Source organism: Ciconia boyciana, chromosome 7 (genome assembly GCF_034638445.1).
Source record: "Ciconia boyciana chromosome 7, ASM3463844v1, whole genome shotgun sequence".
Taxonomy (NCBI): Eukaryota; Metazoa; Chordata; class Aves; order Ciconiiformes; family Ciconiidae; genus Ciconia; species Ciconia boyciana.
The window spans coordinates 67354628-67376133 of record NC_132940.1 but is presented as its reverse complement, the minus strand read 5'-3'; the positions used below and the strand labels follow the sequence as shown (position 1 = coordinate 67376133).

Below are 21506 nucleotides of genomic sequence, written 5' to 3'. Positions count from 1 at the left end.
TCTGAAAACCATCAATAAAAAATCACAATGCAGTAAGATGAAAAGAAAAATTATTTTGCCTCTTCTTTAAAGGAAAATACCCCACAGAATGAAAATCAGTCTTGTAGATGTTAAGAACAGTTTGACTGAGCTGTAAAGCAGCAGAACAGCATTTTCTGTGTTGTCAATTTTGCAAACAAAACAGCATTATGACTGACTTGCAGGATAGTAGAGTAATAGATACACTCATGCATGATTTGTTAGTGCTTTTATCTGCAAAATGCTGTCACTTGCTATTAGCAGTTATAAAATGGGATTTTTGGAGGGCTAGTGTATCTGAGAAGTCACCATATGACTTTTTGACATTTATTTTCACAGATCTCCAGTAATGTTCTCGAACAGATAACTAGTTTTGCCTCAGGAACATCATACCATCTTCCCTTGGCTCACCATATACAGCTCATCTTTGATCTCATGGAGCCAGCACTGAATATCAATGGACTTATAGACTTTGCAATACAGGTAAACAGAGTTCATCTTTTGGGGGGGTTATGTCAGGATAAAGCTGTGATACATTTTCAGTAAAACCAGGAAAAAACCCGAAGAGCTGAACTGCAAATTCTCCTGATTTGCTGCCATGCACTTTTATCTGTTTCAGTTTCCTGACCTCTGAAACAGAGTGCCAGATCTACTTCCCCTTCTGCCTTACTTTGACAATTATGGAGAATCAATAGACGTATTTTATTTTTAAATCTTTCAAAATTAATAAAATTCTGGATTATTTTCGCACAAAGTATTTTAGGATGGGCTTCACTGTTTCAGACAGAACCATCATATTACACAGTAAAGCATCTGGGTGCCAGAAATGCCATGTATTTCTGAAGAGCAGTTCTGAGGGATGTTTTTTATACTTAACAGTTTATTTTGCTCCCTCTTTGCCTTGTTCTGTAGTGAGTAAGGAATTCATTTTTGTTTGCTATATAGTTTTTCCTTAATCCCCCCCCCCATTTTACATGTTTAACTTGGAAGTTATCTTCAGGTCACTATTTTTGTGTACGCATTTTCAGCTGTTGAACGAGCTGAGCGTTGTGGAGGCAGAGCTGCTGCTGAAGTCATCCAGCCTGGCAGGAAGCTACACAACGGGGCTGTGCGTCTGCATCGTCGCCGTTCTGCGGCGTTACCATGCCTGCCTCATCCTCAACTCGGAGCAAACTGCACAAGTCTTTGAAGGGTTTGTGGCGGCTACAATTTTCCAAAAAGTATTTTTGGTGTTCTTTTAGGCAAAAAATGCGTTTAGGTTCAGCTAGTGAGACCAACTATCGCGCTGCTATTGGAAGGCTGTAAGTGAGCGCAGGTGAGTGGAGCGGATGGCTCCCCTCTGCAGCCTGCTCCCCACTGCTGGGGGCTGGTGGGATGTCCACACTTTGGAACCTAGGGAAAGGAGGGAGTCGTGTATCTTGATTTCCTGCCCGTTCGCCCCGTTCTGCCCTGGGCTGCCCGAGTGCCTCTGTGTCCTGTCCTCCCTGGGGCCTGGGCAAACGCACAGGTGGCACCAAACTTCATATGAACCCCGTTAACCCGTAGATGCAAGGTCCGTCACCTCGTTGCCCAGCTAATGGTGGGGTTTATATGGTATGTAACGATATGAGACACGTTTCTCAGGTGGGTGGGAGCGAACTCAGAATGGTTTTATTTTTGCAGGTTGTGCGGGGTGGTAAAGCACGTCGTTAATCCCTCAGAGTGTTCCTCCCCAGAAAGGTGTATTTTAGCTTACCTCTATGATCTGTACGTGTCCTGTAGTCACCTGAGAAGCAAGTTTGGAGACCTCTTCAGGTGGGTGGTAACGGGATTTTTCTCACCGCTGCCTAGCCTGTAGACTGATGCAAGCTGCTGTGGTTTCAGTTCGGTTTGCTTTCCGTGGAAAACACGCCGTTGCCTTTGCTGCTTTACCTTTACTGGTGCAGTTCTCCTGCCCGTGCCAGCGTGGCAGCACAGCGTGTGGTCCTGAGCCTGTGAAGTCCTCGCGCTGTGCCAGTACCTGCCGTGGAGGAGCAGTGGTTAGCTTAGCGGGTTGCTTCAGCAAGCAGTGCTCGCGCAGCGAGCAGGCGTGGGGCGAGGGAAGCGGGGACCGTCAGCGTCGGGTCGGCTGCCGAGGCAGCTGCCGCGCAGCATCGGGCCCCCTCCCCACACACCTTTGCTTTCGCAGATTGTGATGTGGCTGATTCGGTTTCTATAATGCATTAGCAAATTGGCTGTAATACATACCACCGTGGATGGAAAACAACAAAATCTTAGCTGACACAGTTGTAATATTCTGTTAAATATTTCCTTTGATGTGGGGACAGGCACAAACATGTTTGAGTTTGTGAAGTTTTATGCTCAAATGTTCAGTTCCTTGATTTTTAAATTAAAAAAATATTTTATGTACCCATATGCTGTATTTTTGGCTTTTACTTTTTAAAGGGGGAATAGAAACCTTTCATATGCAAATACGCATCTTGTGAGAGTTACAAACCACTTCAGTTACAGCTTCCCCTCCTAGTTTATATACCTGGTTTTGGATTGCATATTTCAGGTTTGTGGTTTTCATTTCATAGGGAGCAGGAAAAGAGTTCTCGGTAATAATCTTAATATTTTAATAGGTTTACAAATACATGGGAACAGTAGCACTTAATACGAGAAACACTAGGAAAAAGAAATATGAAATATAGAAGAACTACAGAAGTGTCTTGACTGTATGTGCATTTTTCTACTTAAAACCTAAAGTTCAGTAACACAATAAAAAAACCCATTTTTATTAATACTAACCTACAATAGCAAATCAAAACATCATCTAGTAATATAGAGATAGTAAAGATATTAAATAATATATTAAATATGTGATATACAGCACTTGATTTGAAACCCCTTTTTTCAGACAAGTGGAGTTAGAAAATCTCCGAAAACTGGTCATAAAATGTATGCACACATTTTTTAAACAGTTGTGTATAAGGTAACAGTGCTACACTCGTTTTCTTCTTGGTTTCCTTGCTACAATTGAAACAAAACCAAAACCAGTTGTCTGTACACAGCAACTTTTTTAGCTCCTTTTTAGCACGGCGTACGTCTGGCTATTTCTCTCTCTCTAAGTCAATTTGAAGCGACAATAAAGTACAGTTCATAAATGTTCAAATTTAGAGACTTACCTTCCTTATATTGCAGTGCTTCAAAATGGCTTCTAATATCATCTGCAGTATTTCTCATGACTGGGTTTTACTAAGTGAGCTGCATGTTTAGGTTTAGTATGCTTGGTATATTTAGTTGTATTCACCAAACTTCCTTTTTTAAATCATTCCTTCACTTTTTTTTTAATCTTATCATTGACCACTCCCCCAGCGTTACTTCTTGTGCAAGTACAGTTTCAGAGGCTGCTTTGCTCACATACCCAGTATCGTACTGTTTGGGTTTTGGACCTTTCTTTCTGTGACCCGTGGGGTAAGTGTAGGTAAATGCTGTGATGACAGACTGTCGGGGACGTATATGTGCCCAGGATGCTGGTTCATCAGAGCCCATTTAAATAGTGCCTGCTCTTTGAGGTGTGGGGTATTTGTTTTCCACTGGTTGGTTTTCTTTCTTTGCTGTTACGCTGGCTGTTAGAGCAAAGGGTTGACATCAGGCATTACCCTTCGTGTAGATTAATTATCTGGCTAACGGCCCTTTCCTCCTGCCCTGCATCGTGGATGAGGAGCAGCGGTGTGCAGGGGCTGCGCAGTGACGGGGTGTCCCCAGGGCTGCCCTCCCAGCCCCGCGTCCAGGCGATGCGCACGTGCACATCGCTCCTTCCTCAGGTCACAGATGCCTTCCAGGCGGCACAGTGCTTCCTCTGTCTTTTCATCCTGGGGCCAGTGGAGTTCTAAAAAATTCCAAAGGTTTCATGTATTTGAAGTTAGTTTCAATTAATAGGTTTTTTTCAGTAATAAGGAAGTCTTCCCAGTTGGGATAATTAGTGAAGTTTGTCCATATGGATGTTATTTCCAGCTGTGGTATAAAACCCAATGCTTGAGATGAATGCTCCTTAGAACATTTTGTGTGTGAAATTTGCATTCTTCACTAGCACCTTTTTTTTTTTTCCCCCTGAAAAAAGCCAATTAACATGGAGGTATTCCTAGCCTGGAACATTTCTTGACCTTTTGTCATAATTGTTAATGTCAAAATATCACCTTTAGGTATCTTTTCTCTGTTTACTGATTTCATCTTCCAAAAAGTTGTCTGTTATGTCACATTATTACCAAATGTAGAGTTTTTAATTTAGATAAGTTTTCTCATTTTTCCTTAATTAATTCTTCTTACCAGCACTGCAGTTCACTGGGTCATAACACATAAAGAGGGGGAGCAGTGTTATGAAGCACTGTTACAGTTTGTGGAGAGGCATCTGATGCTCCAGGACATTATTGCTAGTGAGGAATGAATGTGTCGTCCTTGGCCAGCTGCTCACAATTTCAGTCACAGAAATGTCATAGAAGCAATTTGGGAACCTGAGACTTTATTTGCAGGAAAACTTGAATGAAATTGATGTATCAGCCTTATTTTCTGGTTTGAAAACGTGTGCAGGATGGTAACCAAACTAGGATTTTCTAATCCCACATGGTGCGTTCAACAGTATTTCTGCAAAGTATGCTTTCTGGCAACTCTCTCTTTTTTTGGTCCTCAGTAGTGCCTGTTCTAAGGTGAAGCAAACAATATACAGCAATGTTCAGCCGTCAAATTCCAATTTACTGTGGGACCCAGAGTTCATGCTAGATTTTATTGAGAATCCTTCCGCTCACAGCATTAACTACTCAATGCTGGGCAAGATCCTGAGCGATAACGCAGCCAACCGCTACAGCTTTGTCTGCAATGCGCTAATGAATGTGTGCATGGGGCACCAAGATGCAGGAAGGTAAGGCAAACCGTGCTGGCATCGGAACCGGATGGATTTTTACACGGTATAGATGAGGTTTCCTTTCACCTTTTTGTTTTGTGTCTTTTTTGCAATTGTTTTCATTCGTTACTCTTTCTGGTTGCTGAAAATTTATTGAGTAAGTTTCCTCTGAGTTATGTCATTAAATCAATCTGCATAATTTAACAGGAGGGAGTAGCAAGTAGGCAGTACTTGCTGTAAGACAGTCAGGAGGCTTTTTGTTATCAGCAGTTGTGCCCTTTCAGACAGAACAGCTCAGCACTATCTTTGCCCATTAGAAGCCTGTAAACGAGGGAAGGTTCTGCATTAGGTCATTTCCTTCTTCTGATGCAATCGGTGTTTAATTTATTAAATGTGTACTTTATTAATTATGGAATTCATCTTCATAGGTAATATATAGATTTTCCAAAAATATGTTTTAAAAAGTATTGAGAGTTTTGTTGGATAGAAGCTACTAGAGCTACAGCAGCTGTCAGTGATATTTTAAGAGTAGCTTGGACCTCATGGGGCGCAGTCCAAGGCGATCTCCAGCGATGAGAGTGGAGGATGAGACCTGCGCTCCAGCAGGCTGTCAGCACTGTCTTGCTGCGGTTGTCTTGCGACACCAGCAGGCGCTGGCTCCTGTCCCAGTCAGGTGGAGCTGTGGGCTGATCCTCCTGACACCTCTTGGGTCTTAAGTCTATGTTAGATCTTTTTAGATGATCTCAAGGTACTGACACGAAGCATAGTGAAGAACCCTTGCAGTAAAACAGCTTGACATCCATGTCAGGGTTTTACACTGGCAGTATGTTTTCATTCATATTCAGATGTTCTTCGCTCAGTTGCTTCCTCCTTCCAGTGTGTGAACGTACAAACTCTGCCTTCTTGTGCAAATGTAGCACTGCAGTGTTGAAACTGTTTCATCCCGGTTTTCCATTCTGCGGAGTCCTTGATACAGGGTGAAACTGACACTGATTTTTGGATCTAGCCTTTGCCTCTGTCCCCAGCACCTTTATTCCTCTTACACAATCAAAACCACCAGAACTTGGTGTTCTGTTCTGATTCTGTTCCAATTTTTATTAAGAAATTCTTGGTCTTGATAGTTAGGCCTAGATGTCTTTTTTAGGCCTGACAGTCTTTTTTAAGGTTGCTGACAGGTCACAAAACTCAAGGAAATTGTGGATTTTTTTTTTTCTTTTATTTTCTGATTGACTCCTGCACAAGGTGTGTGCAGTTTCTGTCACACCTGTGCAGTCTCCCTGTCCCCAGTATGAAGCCATCTCTGAAATGTCCAGAGCAGGTCCAGAGGAGGCCACAAAAATGGTCCGAGGGCTGGAACACCTCTCGTGTGAAGAAAGGCTGGGAGAGTTGGGGTTGTTCAGCCTGCAGAAGAGAAGGATTTGGGGGAGACCTTCTTGCGGCCTTTCAGTATATAAAGGGGGCTTACAAGAAAGATGGAGAGGGACTTTTTACCAAGGCCTGTAGTGACAGGACAAGGGGCAACAGTTTTAAACTGACAGAGGGTAGATTTAACTCGGACATAAGGAAGAAATGTTTTACGATGAGGGTGCCGAGGCACTGGCACAGGTCGCCCAGAGAAGCTGTGGCTGCCCCGTCCCTGGAAGTGTTCAAGGCCAGGCTGGACGGGGCTTTGGGCAACCTGCTCTGGTGGAAGGTGTCCCTGCCCGTGGCAGGGGGGCTGGACTAGATGGTCTGTAGGGTCCCTTCCAACCCAAACCATTCCGTGATTCTGTGAAATGCGGGGCATCCTTGGCAGAGCAGAGCAGCTGGGAGGAAGCAGTTTTGTAAGAGCAACAAAGGGGAACATCTAAATGTGGCCAAACGAGTTTCACTGTGGAACAGAGAAAAAATAACTTGCACTGGGATGAGTCAACTCTGCTCTGTTTTTTTTAAATGTTACATAACTCTGAATCATACACCGAATCACACGTTACACAGTATGCGATCTATGAAGTAAAATTCATGAAGGCCAATTGATTTTGTGGCGCTCTCCTCCCTCCTGAACAGTGGTGCTGGCCTGGCACGGGGAGGGAGGGCTCCTGCCGTGAGATGTCACAGGTGACCCGGGGGCTGGGGAGCGGTGCGCCACACGCGCCGCTTCCCCGTGACGTTTTTGCCTGAAAGAGGATGGAGCTGCCGTTTGTGCGGCAGCACTGAGGAAAGGCCGGAGTGTGCCCCGTAGAGAGGGGCAGGTCATCTGCCGTGGTGGGCTGCAGGCAGCCGGGGTTTGGGTGCTCCATCCCTCTGCCTGGGCAGCTCAGCACGGGTAGGGAAGCTGGCACGAGCACAGGGCGTTCAAAAGTAGGGTTTACGCAAAAGAAAGGCCCTATGCTGTTGTAGATTGGATGGATGCAAGTTATGGGGTACAAGTCACGTGCTGTTGGTTTTCCAGATGCTCCAGTTCTCCACAACCGAGTAACGCTAGGCTACGTGTACAGTACCATAAGTCCCATTTGCACATAAACCCCTGCCTTGAGTAAGGAAACACCAGTTCTTCTGCCAAGCACTGATCTGCTTTGACCTAAATATTTATTGTTTACAAAATATCTTCCTTCTGTATTAGTTTTTCTCTTCTTTCCTAGGATTAATGACATAGCGAACCTTTGCGCAGAGCTGACGGCATGCTGCACGGTGCTTAGCTCAGAGTGGTTAGGGGTCGTAAAAGCTCTTTGCTGCTCTTCAAATCATGTCTGGGGTTTCAATGATCTGCTCTGCAGTGTGGATGTAAGTTTAATATCTTCTGAAGTACCTGTCAGACCTCTTTACCTAGGGTGCGCTTAGAAGTATAGTGAGGTTTCTGTTCAGTACAAAGTGCTGAGCACAAATCTAGTCCTGTATCCATTTGAGTTTTCAAGGCTTTTAATGAGATTCCTGATTGATTTTTATTCTTTCCTACATCTTCAGGGTTAACGTAGAATCCATCTCTTTGTAAATTTTTTTTTCTTTATTACGAATGATGGAATATCAGAGGTCCTTTTTGAAAGGAGCAGGCATGTCCGTATACTTTTTCTAAAATGCTGACAGATGTGCGAATAACTATCTCTATTTTCAAGACCATGTTTTGATGTTGGCTCTTAGATTGTAGAAAGGGTGGTACACTTTGCTGTTCCTTACTCACCTGGCATAAGTTACCGTAGTCCTGTTAAAGTCAGCAGGATTACGGTGACTAATGTTATCCAATATCTGATTCCGTGTATTTATCTCTAGTTGGATCACACATGCCTTTAGGAACAGATTGACGCTGTGTACATTGGGGACCTATTCTTGTCCTGAAGCTAAGGAATGAGTATTAATGTTACCAGTTTTTATAGAATGATAAAATTTTCTCCGTTTTTTATAAGACTAATGTTTTTTATTTCAGAATTAATTTGTGGTATTTGAAATAGGTGTTTGTTAAAATTAAGTTAAGAGCTGTCAGTATTTGCCATAAAATGTTTGGGAAATGCATTAAAACGTAGAGACAAATGCTTACATGTAAGCATTTTACTGTTTATTCTTCTAGTTAGTTCCTTAAGAATCGTGGCAGTGGTGTGTGCACTGTTATGTGAAGCCTTGCAATGTTTTTCCTTCAAGGTGAGTGACCTGTCGTTCCACGATTCCCTGGCCACTTTCATTGCTATACTCATCGCCCGGCAGTGCTTTTCTCTGGAAGATGTAGTTCAGCATGTCGCACTGCCTTCTCTTCTTGCAGCTGGTAAGGAAATACCAAGAGAAAAACTTAAAATGAAAGACCTAAGACTTCTTAAGAAATCTCCATCGATTGAGTAAGTAGCGTGTCCTGAACTGCGTGCTTGTATGAAATGCCGCCTATTGTGCATTGCAGCACGTGTGTCCCTGCAGTTCCCAAAAGGAGAGACGCCAAGTTAGATCAGAGAACCCACACATGACAAGTGGTATCAGAGCTGCTGGCAGCACACTGTCCCCTTCTGTTATGCAGCCTCACTTTCTGCTCACGACTCTTTTCTGCTCTACGCTATATGCTCAAATGTCTGCCAGATCTACTCAGATTGTGCATTTCCTTCTGGCATCAGCCTGCCTGACGTTGGCATTTTCTCCCTGACCTCATAGTCTTTGCCTCCAGCCCTGGAGTACTGTAGCTGTGGTCCTCTGTGTTGGCCACTTCACACATTTTTCACTTTCTCCTTGGATTTGTGTTTCTTATTTCTGCTTTGACTGTCAAAAGCCATTTTAACCATGTATTCTTTTCTGCCATTGATTAGGTCTCTTGCTTACCAAAAATCATACTATTCTTTCCTGGTTTTTAATGACTCAAGGTCATAAATGCTGATTCCTGTTGATGAAGTTATTGTATTCCCATTTAAAATGGGGCTGTGAGGTAGAACATTTCCAGGCCTGCCACTGGCGCTTGTGAGGTCCTGGGCAGATGCCTTATGTCCACATCCCATCTTCCATAGCCTGTGGAGATCCGGATGCCGAGCCCGGGGCGAGGATGACCTGTCGGCTACTCCTGCACCTCTTCAGGACACCCCAGGTCTGCCTCTTTCCCCAGGGAACAGGTAAGTTGCGTGCTGCATGGTCCTTTCATTTCGGAAAGTGAACCCAGATGGTTTTTGATGGCTTTGGATTTCATGTGTGAAAATACCCATAGTGCAAGTAGAAATGATAGCCTGTTTAAAATTACAGATGTTTCACTAGTGAAAAGTTGACACGTACTATTCTTACTTGTTTGGGAAATGTTTTATATGCATGTACAACTATAGAAGTTTGCTGAAACTTATTCATTATCAACACCTGGCCACCCAGGTGTGGCATAATGTTGACATAAAACTCAGCCATATTAATATTACATCTTCAAAAAGAAAATTAAATTTTAACACAGCATCTGTGTACACTTCAGCAAAGAGGAATACATTTAGAAGAACTGTTCTGTCCTGATAGTTCTCATTTTGTTTTGGAATTTCATTGAAACAGTCATGTGAGGCTGGGACCTATTAATACTGTTTTTGTGCCGGTGCTGCTGTTGGCAATGGTAGTACATGTCACAGTCCCACCTTCCTTCGTACCGAGTACTGTCGGGGCAGTGACAGCTCCTGTAGTGGGTCGTCTCGCAGTGATACAGAAACTGATAGGGATACACATCATGCAGTTTGGTAGCCTTGCATGTAAATTGAAATTAAATGCGATTTTAAGTAGGGTATAATAAAGCATCTAGTCCAACAGAAGAAACATGAGGAAATTAGTTCTCAGAATATATTAATATAGTTCTCTTTCCTTTTAAATTTGAATACTCTGTGGTCTGATGTGTGTATGTTTGCCACAGACCAAAAGGAGAAGGCAAAGGGCAAGGAACAAGCACCTAACAATTAAAAGGAAACAAGACTGGAAATAACCTGTGTTTTGACTTAGAAGTATTTCAGCAAAGTTGATGACAAGGCTATTTGTATGGGAAAATGAAATTGAAAGAAAAAATTTTTTTCAGCTCTTAAGTGGTGTAAAATTCTTCCATCTAAAAGTAATATTAGTTTCTTTTTTGACCAGAAATGAATGAGCTTTTGTTTGCATGTAAGAGCTGTGAAGAATACCGTCTGAGTAACAGAAATATGTTACATGGTCCCAGGCTTCCCTAGAAATAAAAATATATTTGAATGGATAGGAGAAATCATGTCTGAATTCTAGGAGGTAGTACAAATCGGACAAAGTGTGACCACACTAAGACTTTTCTTACATACGGCTCAGTTAACCACCTCAGAAGGGTGGTAGATGCATCCTTCCTTTCTCCCTCCCTGTCTTTCAGTCTGTTCATCTTCTCCTTCAAGTTAGAAAAAGCACTCACTGACTTCTTTTGCAGCCTACTTCTGAGCTGCAGAATTAGGCTTAACTGTGCGACAGGCATTTGTATTCATTAATTTTGCTTCATTTGTTATGAAGACTAGGGGAGGGAAGTAATCTCCTAAATCTGTGAAGTCAAAACCAAAATACACTTCCGTGTCTCACTGTGGTTAAATTCACTGTTTACGTGGACACAGTGAAATGACAGGCTCCTTTTTCTATTTAAATGATCATAGCTTATTTTGGTATTAATACATCATAACCATGTATCCCAGTTGATTTTAATGACTTACCTGTTGGTCTTCAGTTTCAATTTCAGAAAATTCAGTTCTTCATTCAGTTATTGTACTTCCATACCTATTCTAGATGAAAAGGATTTTGTACAAAGGAAATTTTAGTTGGTAAATAACAACCATTTTCTACAAGACTTACTCTTCTTTCCATAGGGAAATTATTTCCTGGAATTCGTTCTTCTTGTGATCGTCACCTCTTGGCTGCTGCTCACAACAGTATAGAAGTGGGAGCTGTGTTTGCAGTCTTAAAAGCAATTTTGATGCTTGGTAAGATTATGCAGAGTCATGTCTAATGTTTTTGTTCTAGCATTCGTGTAAAAAACAGATTGTGCTAGTTCACTGCCCTGGGAATGCTCCTGGGAAAGGAAAACCCTGATGACAGGAGAAAAACGTGGATGCTGCCCGTGCTTCTATAGCATGTGCATAGCGTTTTCCCCACAGGTCAAGAGACAGAATTTTTCTCTGGTGAGTCAGCCCCAGCTGATGAGGCTTTCAGCAGATGTGACTTTTTCACATTTTGACCCCTACCCCTGCCACCAAGTCCCAGTACATTTCAAACTCAGGCGAGTCCCTTTCAAATACAGAGAGGAAATATGGTCTCAGATAATTTTTCCCACCTTTTTTCTGTGTTTTACCACAAATCACGTGTGCCTGTCATTGTGGAAGTTGCAAAAGAATCACTGCTAAGTAACTCTCCATGAACAAGTGTGTTATTTTTCCAAACAAATAACTGCCTCAGAGCTTTAGTTTGGCTTAAGTTCAGCTAAAGCTCTTGTGACCTATGGTGGTATGTATTTTTGGAGCTAAGTAAATGTCCAGTTAAACAAGCAAGATCTTCCAGATGTGGACATACCCACAGAGGTATACCTCCAGCTAGAGTGCCATTATTATATCCTCTGTCGGCCAGTGTCTCAGAACTGTCTTGAAAACCCCGTGATCCTTAATGATGTGACTATATTGGGAAAGATGTTAGCTATCTGGGATGGACTGATGGATTTGAGAGTGAGTTTGAAATATGTTTATGGCCATTATCTATGTTCTCTTGCTATTCAGAGTGCTGAAATTTGCCATTTTTCTTCATTAATGGTGTGTAGTGTGAACGCTTGTAGTTTCATCTCTATGCAGGGATGTGGCCTGGTGGATAGGGTCTGGTGCAGGGTGGTACAAAGGAAAATTCGGACACAGTTTATTTGTGCCTTCACTGCAGCACATCTCCTCCCATACTCAAAATGTTCTATTTGGAGATGTCTCTTCTTGGCACCCTGCATTAGTTATTTAAAAATTGTACTTGATTTGCTGAGGAAAAGCATCGGATAAATGACAGCTGTAGCAGTTCCACACTGAAGAAGCTTTGTGAGTAGAAATCTATGTTAGAAAAAATAATCTCTACCCACAGTGAAACGGTGCTGCAATCACCTGCTCTAGGGTGTATTAAATGTCTTCCCAAGTTTTATCAGAGCGTTGTGGGATGGCTTTAGCTTCATGTATGGCTTGATATCAGTCTCTTCATCATATTATTTGCCTGCCAGGTTCTTCCCTCTTGTCCTTCATGGGTACAGATTTGGGCTTGCAATGGCTGCGCTCACAAGCTCATAAGATGCTTGAGTGCAGGGAGGGTGTGGATGGGCTATTTGCTGCTGCCGTCTGTTCACGTGCGTTGGGCACAGGCGTCCGTCGGCTTGTTTCCCACGCTCTTCGCAGTGAGCTTCTCCCGGGCTTTGTGTTCTGCAGGGCTTGATGTGTCTGCTCTACCAGCCATTGGGTCAGCAGTACGGGGGTTTTTGGGTTTGCCTGGATTTGGGGGAACAGAGGGATTATAACTGCTTTCACTTCTCAGGGTACGTTCTACTGCTTTGCTATTGCCCTACATAAAAATCATTTCTATGCTGTCTCACGAGTGACAGCGCTGTTTATTCAGTCTGTCCCCTCTCCGTGAGGAGTTGATTCCTTGTGCTGCAGTGGGCCGTGCAGAGGAGATCGGGGCAGGAGCGTGCCTGGTGCAGTGGAGCGCTGGGTGAGGGTTCGGGGATGAAACGTGTGCTGTCCAGTCACAGCCACCGCTGCCACCCACCGGGAGGTACTGTCTGGGTACAGGCTGGTCTGTCACAGCGAGTCAGGGCTCTGGTTTTGATAGACTGTTAAATAAAAGTCCAGTCTTGTTAAAAAAAGGATTGTATGCTGCTTATTTAGGAGTAACTCAAAAGCAGCACAGACCAGGATGGGGGCACAGGAGCTGGCTGTTTTTCTTAGCAGTAACTCTGCTAAACCCTCCTTTTTTTGTCGTCCAGGGTAATGCAGTGCCGGGGAACACAGAAACAGCGACGGGAGAACTGAGTGTGCAGGAAGACCCAGTGCACCGTGGTGTTTCGAGCACTCTGTGTAAATGTGTAGTAGTCTGGGGATGTGGCCACAGCTGCTGAAAGGCTGTCAGTATCCTTGGTGCAGTAGTTTGAAATATTTTGCTGGTAGTTGTAGATTTTGGCAAAAAATCCTAGCATATGTGTAACCAGAGGCCCTGGTGTGAATGTGTGTGTGTTTGAGTGGCTGAAGCAAGCCATTTAGCCTTGTCACATCATGTTGTTGATCTTGATAGTAAACTGAGGGGTTTTCTAAGGGATGACTGTCACATGTAGCGCATCAGTTAAGATCCACAGGAATTTCTGCTGACTTAAAACATTAGGCTATGTTAGCCCCCGTCTCAGGCAGGCTGTCATCATGCATGCTCCTGGATGGCCTCGCAGGCTCTAGGGTATTGTTATGTGCAGCAGTTTGGGCTATTTTCCCCACTACTACACGCTGCAGTTGCATATTCTTCTTCATCCAAGGTTTCAGGCCTGTAAACACGTAAAACATGAACTGTGACAGGTCTGATTTTTTATGTCTGAACTATTTTTCCTTGCTCCTCCAGTTGCCCTCACTGGTTTCAGGTAGATGGTGGTCGTAGAGCTGTGCCGGTGCCTTGCTCACCAGTGTTAGCCAGGCTCCCTCAGCGTGCTCTGCCCTTTTCCATTCCCAGGAAGATCAGTCTCTCTTGTCAAGAAGTTCATAGTAAGGGGGGCTAAGGGGCCACTGCTCAAAACTTGTCTCTTGATGTATGGAGTGTTAATAAATCAAAGTAAGAGAGAAGACTTGGAAAATGGACATCTGAGAAGAGCGAGCAACCCAACTCTTCCTTATCGGCAAAAGCCATTCCATACACTCACAGACCTTTTCCTGTCAAGTACATAGTGGCTTTATTTGTGTTTGATTTGTATAAACCTTTTCCTACTTCTGAAACATCCGTTAAGAAGATGCTATGCAAAATGAAGTAAGCGAGCGATACTTTGAACGTGGTGACTTTCAGAGTCAGTTAGGGCTGCCCTTTTTGAATGCGACTGCCTCACTCCTGCTTTACTCCTCAGCTGGCCTGTGCCTCCAAAGACGTCCCTCAGCGGGTAAGGGGTCTGGGGGCACGCGGGCTTGGGTGGAAGTTCACCCTGTGCTTCTGTGCTTCTGCTGTACAGGCGATGCTGAAATTGGCAGCAACAATGTCAGCTCCTTGAAGAGTGAAGACTTCCATATGAGAGGCTTATTAGATGAACTCAATGAGGATGAAATCTGGGGTTCCTCTCACACTTTGAAATCATGCGGAAAAGCTGTTTCCATAGAAACTGCTAGTTTAAGCGAGTATGCTAGATACGTGCTAAGAATGATTTGCCAGCAGGTAATCTCCAAAAGTACTCTTCTGTCTTCATTTGGAGTAACAATGTTGTTTTATTTGAAAATTGTAACATACATTTTGGCGCAAAATGAATGTTGAAGTATTTCAATATTTGAGTTCTGTTTGGGTTTCCTGATTTAGACAACTTATGCACAGACTAATATGTTCTTGGGGGGAAAAATTGCTTTAGTTAGTTATTAGCATCTCCCTACGCTCTACCAGAATTGTTTTATCAGAGGTGTTTTTCGTACCTGGATCTGGAGCACTTTGAAGACAGTAGGACCACTCCATCAGCTGTCTGCTCAAAGTGCCTTTGCCGTAGCATTTGTTTTATTGCAAAGTTGCTTTCAAAGTACAGAAGAAGTGAATTTTGGAAAACCCTTTAACAGCCTTACACTTGCAGGTGGTACTGAATGACAGGAGACGTTTCTAATCTCACATGTTGCATGAACCGTAGTTCACTTCAAGTTTTGCATATGGAAAAATCACTTTTCTGTTTAGCTTACCAAAAGTTAATATTGCCTTGAAACTATCTTGTGAATCTGTTGTCTGATTACTTACAGGAATGGGTTGGAGAACACTGCTTAAAAGAACCTGAGAGGCTGTGCACAGACAAAGATCTTATTTTGGATCCCGTTCTTTCAAACAAGCAAGCACAGAAACTCCTTCAACTTATCTGTTATCCTCATGGCATTAAAGAATGCACCGAGGGTGACAACCCTCAGAGGCAGCATATCAAACGCATACTTCAGGTAATGCAGTGGGGAAAAGGTGGGAAAACCACCTGTGATGCACTGACTCTTAACCTGTCGTTCAGCAGCACCACCAAGTGACATTGCTTTGCAGTTCCTGGTGCAATCAAGCATTAGATTCTTCTTGAGAGATTGTATGTGCTCAGGATCCCCGGTCTCTGTGGTGAATGTTTTACAGTGTGACCTCTGGTGTCTCCTTACTTCTGATTCCACAGTTTGGGGGAAACAAGCGTGCAGCACGCTCATCATTGCTGTTCATCACTGTCAGTCATTAGGAAGTCGCTGAAAAGGGAGCTGCTTTTCGGGCTGCTTAGGTGGAGACGCCTGCTGTCTCAGCAGGGCTCTGTGACAGTACTGTGGTGAAAGACCCTCCTGCCCCATGGAGAAGGCTCAAACGCCTTCACGGACAGCCCTAAACTGATCATTTCTTCAAATTCAGCTGCATTAGGGACACTTCATTTCTTAAACTACAAAATGGATTTTCTTTGAATAGACCTGTGAAGAATCAATTCGGCAATATCTGGGCCAGGACAAATAGTGATCAGTGTCCTGCAAAATAATCGCTTCAGCTGCTGCGTTTACTTTCATTGTGTCTAGATGGCCTTCTGCCAAATACAAACGTCCATTTGGATGGCAATGCCATGGATTAATGTAATTACTAATGAAAGAGCTAATTAGGTTTTCCGTATTCATGTGTAACTAAACTCAGATTTTGCAGAGAGCGAGATTTTTATTCAGAAAAGTTGCACAGTTAAAAGTATTGAGTAACGATATTAGCTGCAAAGATGTGGAAGTTAACGTACATTCTTTAATAGGCCTGATAGTTTGGGATGTCATTAGACTATTAAAAAGGGTAGTGACTGTGATGATCTGCTTATAAGAGGAGGCTTTTGCATGTAATGTATTCAATGATGAGATTTATTGTTTCTTCAGACCTGTAAAGTGTTGACACATGTATTTATAATATTAATTCTTACCTAGAACTTAGATCAGTGGACTCTCCGGCAGTCTTGGTTGGAGCTGCAACTAATGATCAAACAGTGCATGAAGGAGCCTGTGAGTATTTGTTTTCAAACTTTCTTATCTAAATATTTAATGCAAAAAAGTATGTTAAATTTTAACGTAGTCCATGAGCAAACATACCATGAATGTGCTAGTTTACTTATGTTTTACTGTAGGGTTCTGGGTCTGTGGCTGAAATGAACAGCTTGTTGGATAATATTGCAAAGGCGACAATAGAGGTGTTTCAGCAATCCGCTGATCTAAACAATAACTCTTCTAACTCTGGTATAGGCCTCTTCAATCCAAACTCTGTTGGAAATGCTGACACAAGTAATACAAGACAGAATGGTAAAAAGACATTCCTAAGGTATTTTTTGTAGCACCTTTTTAATTATTTTAGCCAACATGATGCTTAATTATGTGTAGATTGCCTAGACTTTTTTGCACTTGAAACAGGAATGTACAGAAATGAGTTACCTGAAGGTTACTTGTATTTACTTTTGTTTAACAATAAATATAGTTGCTATGCTTGAATTTTCTGGAAACCAGAAATTGTGACTGCTCAGTCCACAGTAGTTACTCCAGATGCATTGTGTCAACTGCTTTGTTAAAGCAGTTCAGTCTTGTAACAGCTAATACTGGTTGCAAAACTACATGGATATTTTGGCTGAAATAAATTTGTTCTACTTCTAGTTCCTCTGAGCGGCGAGGAGTGTGGCTGGTGGCTCCCTTGATTGCAAAACTGCCTACCTCAGTTCAAGGTAGGGTCTTGAAAGCTGCGGGAGAGGAGCTGGAGAAAGGTCAGCATTTGGGGTCATCTTCTAAGAAGGAAAGAGATAGACAGAAACAAAAAAGGTACGACCTTGGGAAATCCCTGTACGCAGAGCCGAAAGGTATTTTTGAAGGAGGAGTATACTGAGGACTGGATTTTGGCTTCACAAAACCTCATTGGTTTGCTTTTGTGGAGCAAAAAGTTATCAACCCCAAACAGGGTTCAGGTTTCATTTAGTCTGAAGAAATATCATTGGTTTCAGAGGAAGAAATGTGAAAGCTTCGTACCACATCTTCTAGTGGCTGTTCTGCAGCTTGGTGATGGGAAATGTTAGAGATTTAAAAGAATAGTCAGAGGGCTTGTTGTGTCTTCCCTTCTAGGGCAGAAGGCCACTTCTCTTGCCATTAAGATCCCATACTTGTGGTAAGATGTCACTTAATTCCTGTCAGGAATTAAGCTTAAGCTCATCGCTAGCTTTCCAAGCATATGATAATTTTATTGACTTAGTGGTTATTGATTTTCCTTTAGTAAAATATTCTTCCACAGTGCCTATAATTTCTTTGTACTTTCTTAGAGTTGTGATAGAAATTACATTGAATACTATACACAACAAGGTCTCTCAGCTTCAAATACCAACCACCTTTCTTTTTGTGAAGCTCTTCCAAAGTACAGTTGTTCAAAAAACCAGATCACTTCTTAAAGGCTTGTAGCGTTTGATTGTTGTGTATGGTCCCACCATAAGTTTCTCGTTCTTGCGTGTCAGTAGTGTGTGTTGTCTTTTTGATCACCTTCGACGTTGTTCATGCAGTATACTTTCCCTGAGCGTGGGACCAATAATTGGGCTTTGCCACCTTGTAGGACTCTTGTGAACCTGTGTTGCGTTATTGATTTTGTCTTATGGTTGTCATTAAATTCTGTGGAGCCTTTTAAGGCTACTGCTATTTTCCAGCCTCTTCCACCTAGCTTATTTTCCCTTGAAGGTTAGAAGATTTAATTTTTTTCTTTCTGTCACAACTGCAGTATGCTCATTACTCTGGGTTATGCTGGACCCTCCTAGTTCATCTGGGCTGTTTCTTTAATAAGGTGCTTATGTGGTACATCGACCTATAGAAGTTCTGTTTGCCATGTTCAGGTTTTGAGTTAAGTATGCTTTGTCTTAGCTTTATGAATCCATCTCTTCCTTGTCCTTCTAATTAATTTGTAATACCTGCTTGATCTGTTGTTAGATAAAACAGACGTCTTGCTTTCCGGATCTCTTTGTTAGGTGTTTCTGAGCATTTTCAGCACTTTTCCATTATTCACTGGCTCTCTTGCTGCTTGCAGAATATGGAACCTCTCTCTGTCTTCTGTTTCTTTTCCTACGGGAGAGCTCTAGTGTAGAAAATCTCAACCAAGTCTCTTTCAAAGGTGAAATAAAATGCCTATAGAAACTGTCAAGCGCTTCCTCCACGGTGGTTCCTATGCACAGAAGTAAAAGCATTTACAAAGTTGTTCCAGTTGTAACAATAAATTACTTCTTTGCATGCTTTTTGAAGCTCTTCAATCTCTTCTTGATTGAAAACAAACTTTACTATTCTGTGAGTGACAAAACCAATGACACTATGGGAAAGTGTGAAATCTTGTATAACATATATAAGATCTCTTTTTCTTATTTCAAACTCTGCGTTGTGTAGCAGGGATAGCAATGACAATAATAACTGTCTTGCAAACTCTACATTTTTCAAATGGAAATTAATGAGAAAATGAAGAGGTGTTCCTACCATGTTGTTCCTAAAATCTGAAAAATCACTGTTTAACATGACTTTTGAAAATGCAGACTTTCTATTTTGTTCCTTTTATGGGACCTTGGGATTTTGCCATTCCCTTATACTAATTGTCACCTAAATTGTTGAAGTCAAGTTAAATGCCAAATGAAAATAGCTGTTCAAATGAATACTTGTAATAAATATACATGTGTATGTGTGGATAGGTATTTATATTGTGTTTACGGATGCATGTAATTTTTAAGGAGCTTATATACCTAAAACTGCAAAGTCATTGCATGAGCTGTTACTCAAATCCCTTTGCTGACATTTTTAACTTCTCTTCTACTTCACATATTGTACTTCCAAATTAATCTTTGAGTATTTCTTTCAGTTTGTCTTAATTTTATGTTTATAATGGATACACATTAATCTTAAAAAAAAAAAAAAAATTTAAAAAATCTGAAAGCCCTTGCATTGGTATGGCATGTCTCCTACAACCAGCTAAAGCTGCACCTCAGTTTAATTACACTAAGCCCGTGTTAGAATTTTAGTGGAATTTAGGCAGCTGTCATTCTAATCAGTGCTTGTAGGGGAAACTTACTTGGGATTCACTTCAGACCACTAACACGGATTAGAAGCTTTAGCTGCCTAATCTCCACTAAAATTATATCCCTGGTTAATCAAAGTAGTCTTAAAATAACATGTTCTGTTTCTGAGTCAGGCCTTCAAGTGTCCGTGCAATTCTTGGTCATTCAGTGCCCTGAGCTAGGTGGGTCTCAGTGATGCCGTGTATAATATGTGCGTTTTTACTGGCTGGTGCTCTGCTTTCTTGTGCGCATGTTCTTTTAATTTGTCTGGCAAGGCTCTAATTTACTAAAACAGAAACAGACATAGATGCAGGCAATGCCACTTCCAGGAAAAAAAAAGCAGACAAAACAAGGAAGGGAGTGAGGATGGGAAGTATCAAAATAAGTTTACTAATTGACTTCTGTGTTTGCCTCTCTTAAAGCATGTCTCTTTTGAGTCAGCAACCTTTCCTTTCATTGGTACTTACTTGCCTTAAGGGACAGGATGAGCAACGGGAAGGGCTTCTAACATCACTGCAGAATCAAGTTAATCAGGTAAAACAAGCACATAACCATACGCACCCGTTGTTAGAAGTTTTACGTGTCATCAGTTTTACGTGTATACGATGGTGTAAAACCAGGAAAATTACAGTGCACTGGTATGCCAAAAGGAACAGTCCAAGGGAGGAAGAATGGGGAGGTGTTTGTTCCTTTTTGAGAGTGAATACATCTTTTTTTCTAAAATTGTTACAGAGGAATGTAATGAACTTGAGTCTGATTTCAGTTCTTTCCAGGAAAAACAATAAAAGATGTTTGTCCTGAGAGGAACAGTTTTCTCAGTCTCTACTTCGATCATAAAAAGTTTTTATGAGTTTGAAACTTTCTTCTCTAGGAAAACCCTTCATCTTCTCCAGCTGTTACAGATTAGGAGTTTTTCATATTTTAGAAGACAATATTGCTAATCCCAAACTGGCCCATTGCCTACAGCTCTTCCTTTGGATCACTTGTGCTTACTCACAACCTCTGCTGATTCTGCTCTAGACTTCCTGCTCCCATCTGGTTCATGCTCTAGCCTACAATAGCTCCTTAAGACTGTCTTTAAAATTAATATAGACAGTGCCCAGCATAGTGGGTGCATGTTTCCTTTTTTCTGTCTGTAGTTTCTATGAATTACTGTGACAGTGAAAATTCATACCTGTAGGGCTGCTGTTTTCTCATATTGCCTCTCAGCTCAGGTCCAGGCTATGGCGTAGGTCCACATCCTAGTTAAATTCATTCCTATGATGTTTTTTCCCCTGGTGTTACTGGCACTTGGGCTTTCCTTTTGCTGTATGGGTTCTCCCCTGAAATGCAGCTGGTCCAGGTTCCCTAAGGTTCTGGTCATTTCTCATCCAGAGATCCCACCAGATCCTGTTGGGAAGCTGCATCCAGTGCAAGAGATCTATTTACGTACCCATGGTGAACAGTTAAATAGGGTGTTTGAAACAATATTTTTAATAAATGCATAACGAAGCTGCTTATTTTCTTTTTGCTACAACAGGAAGATCTAGTCACACAATTGATAGCAGATTATCAGCTCTTTACAAATTAATTTTTTTCCCTTGCTAGTTTGCGGAATCTGCTCTAATCCTTAAACAGGCATGAGGATATAAAGGTTAATAATCCTTTATGAGTCCTTATAGGTAATGGTCACAAGTACTTAAACTTCAAAGGGAGAACATTGCTTTACAGGAAAAAAACAACCTTAATCAAATTCTTTTTCTTAGATCCTTAGTAACTGGAGGGAAGAACGGTACCAGGATGATGTTAAAGCTAGGCAAATGATGCATGAAGCCTTACAACTTCGTCTTAACTTGGTAAGAAAAACTTAATCTGGTTATCGTGATGTTACAGAGAGATGTAGCAGCTGCTCTGGAGTAGGTGGTAAGGAGCAAGAAGCACTGCATCAGGGCACCGCAGGGGCCAGGG

At 42.0% G+C, this 21506-nt stretch overlaps 1 protein-coding gene across 1 annotated transcript in view; it reads left to right on the top strand.

Moving 5' to 3' along the window:
* The window catches only part of MED12L (mediator complex subunit 12L), a 156918-nt gene that overhangs the window by 111130 nt on the left and 24282 nt on the right, over positions 1-21506 (top strand). Inside the window, exons 18-32 of the mRNA XM_072867910.1 lie at positions 358-501; positions 1047-1210; positions 1681-1812; positions 4670-4897; positions 7501-7642; positions 8492-8612; positions 9334-9435; positions 11155-11268; positions 14505-14704; positions 15265-15453; positions 16435-16509; positions 16632-16822; positions 17149-17310; positions 19982-20093; positions 21305-21394. Coding sequence (XP_072724011.1) covers positions 358-501; positions 1047-1210; positions 1681-1812; positions 4670-4897; positions 7501-7642; positions 8492-8612; positions 9334-9435; positions 11155-11268; positions 14505-14704; positions 15265-15453; positions 16435-16509; positions 16632-16822; positions 17149-17310; positions 19982-20093; positions 21305-21394 — 2166 coding nt within the window. The remainder of the gene's footprint in view (positions 1-357; positions 502-1046; positions 1211-1680; positions 1813-4669; positions 4898-7500; positions 7643-8491; positions 8613-9333; positions 9436-11154; positions 11269-14504; positions 14705-15264; positions 15454-16434; positions 16510-16631; positions 16823-17148; positions 17311-19981; positions 20094-21304; positions 21395-21506) is intronic.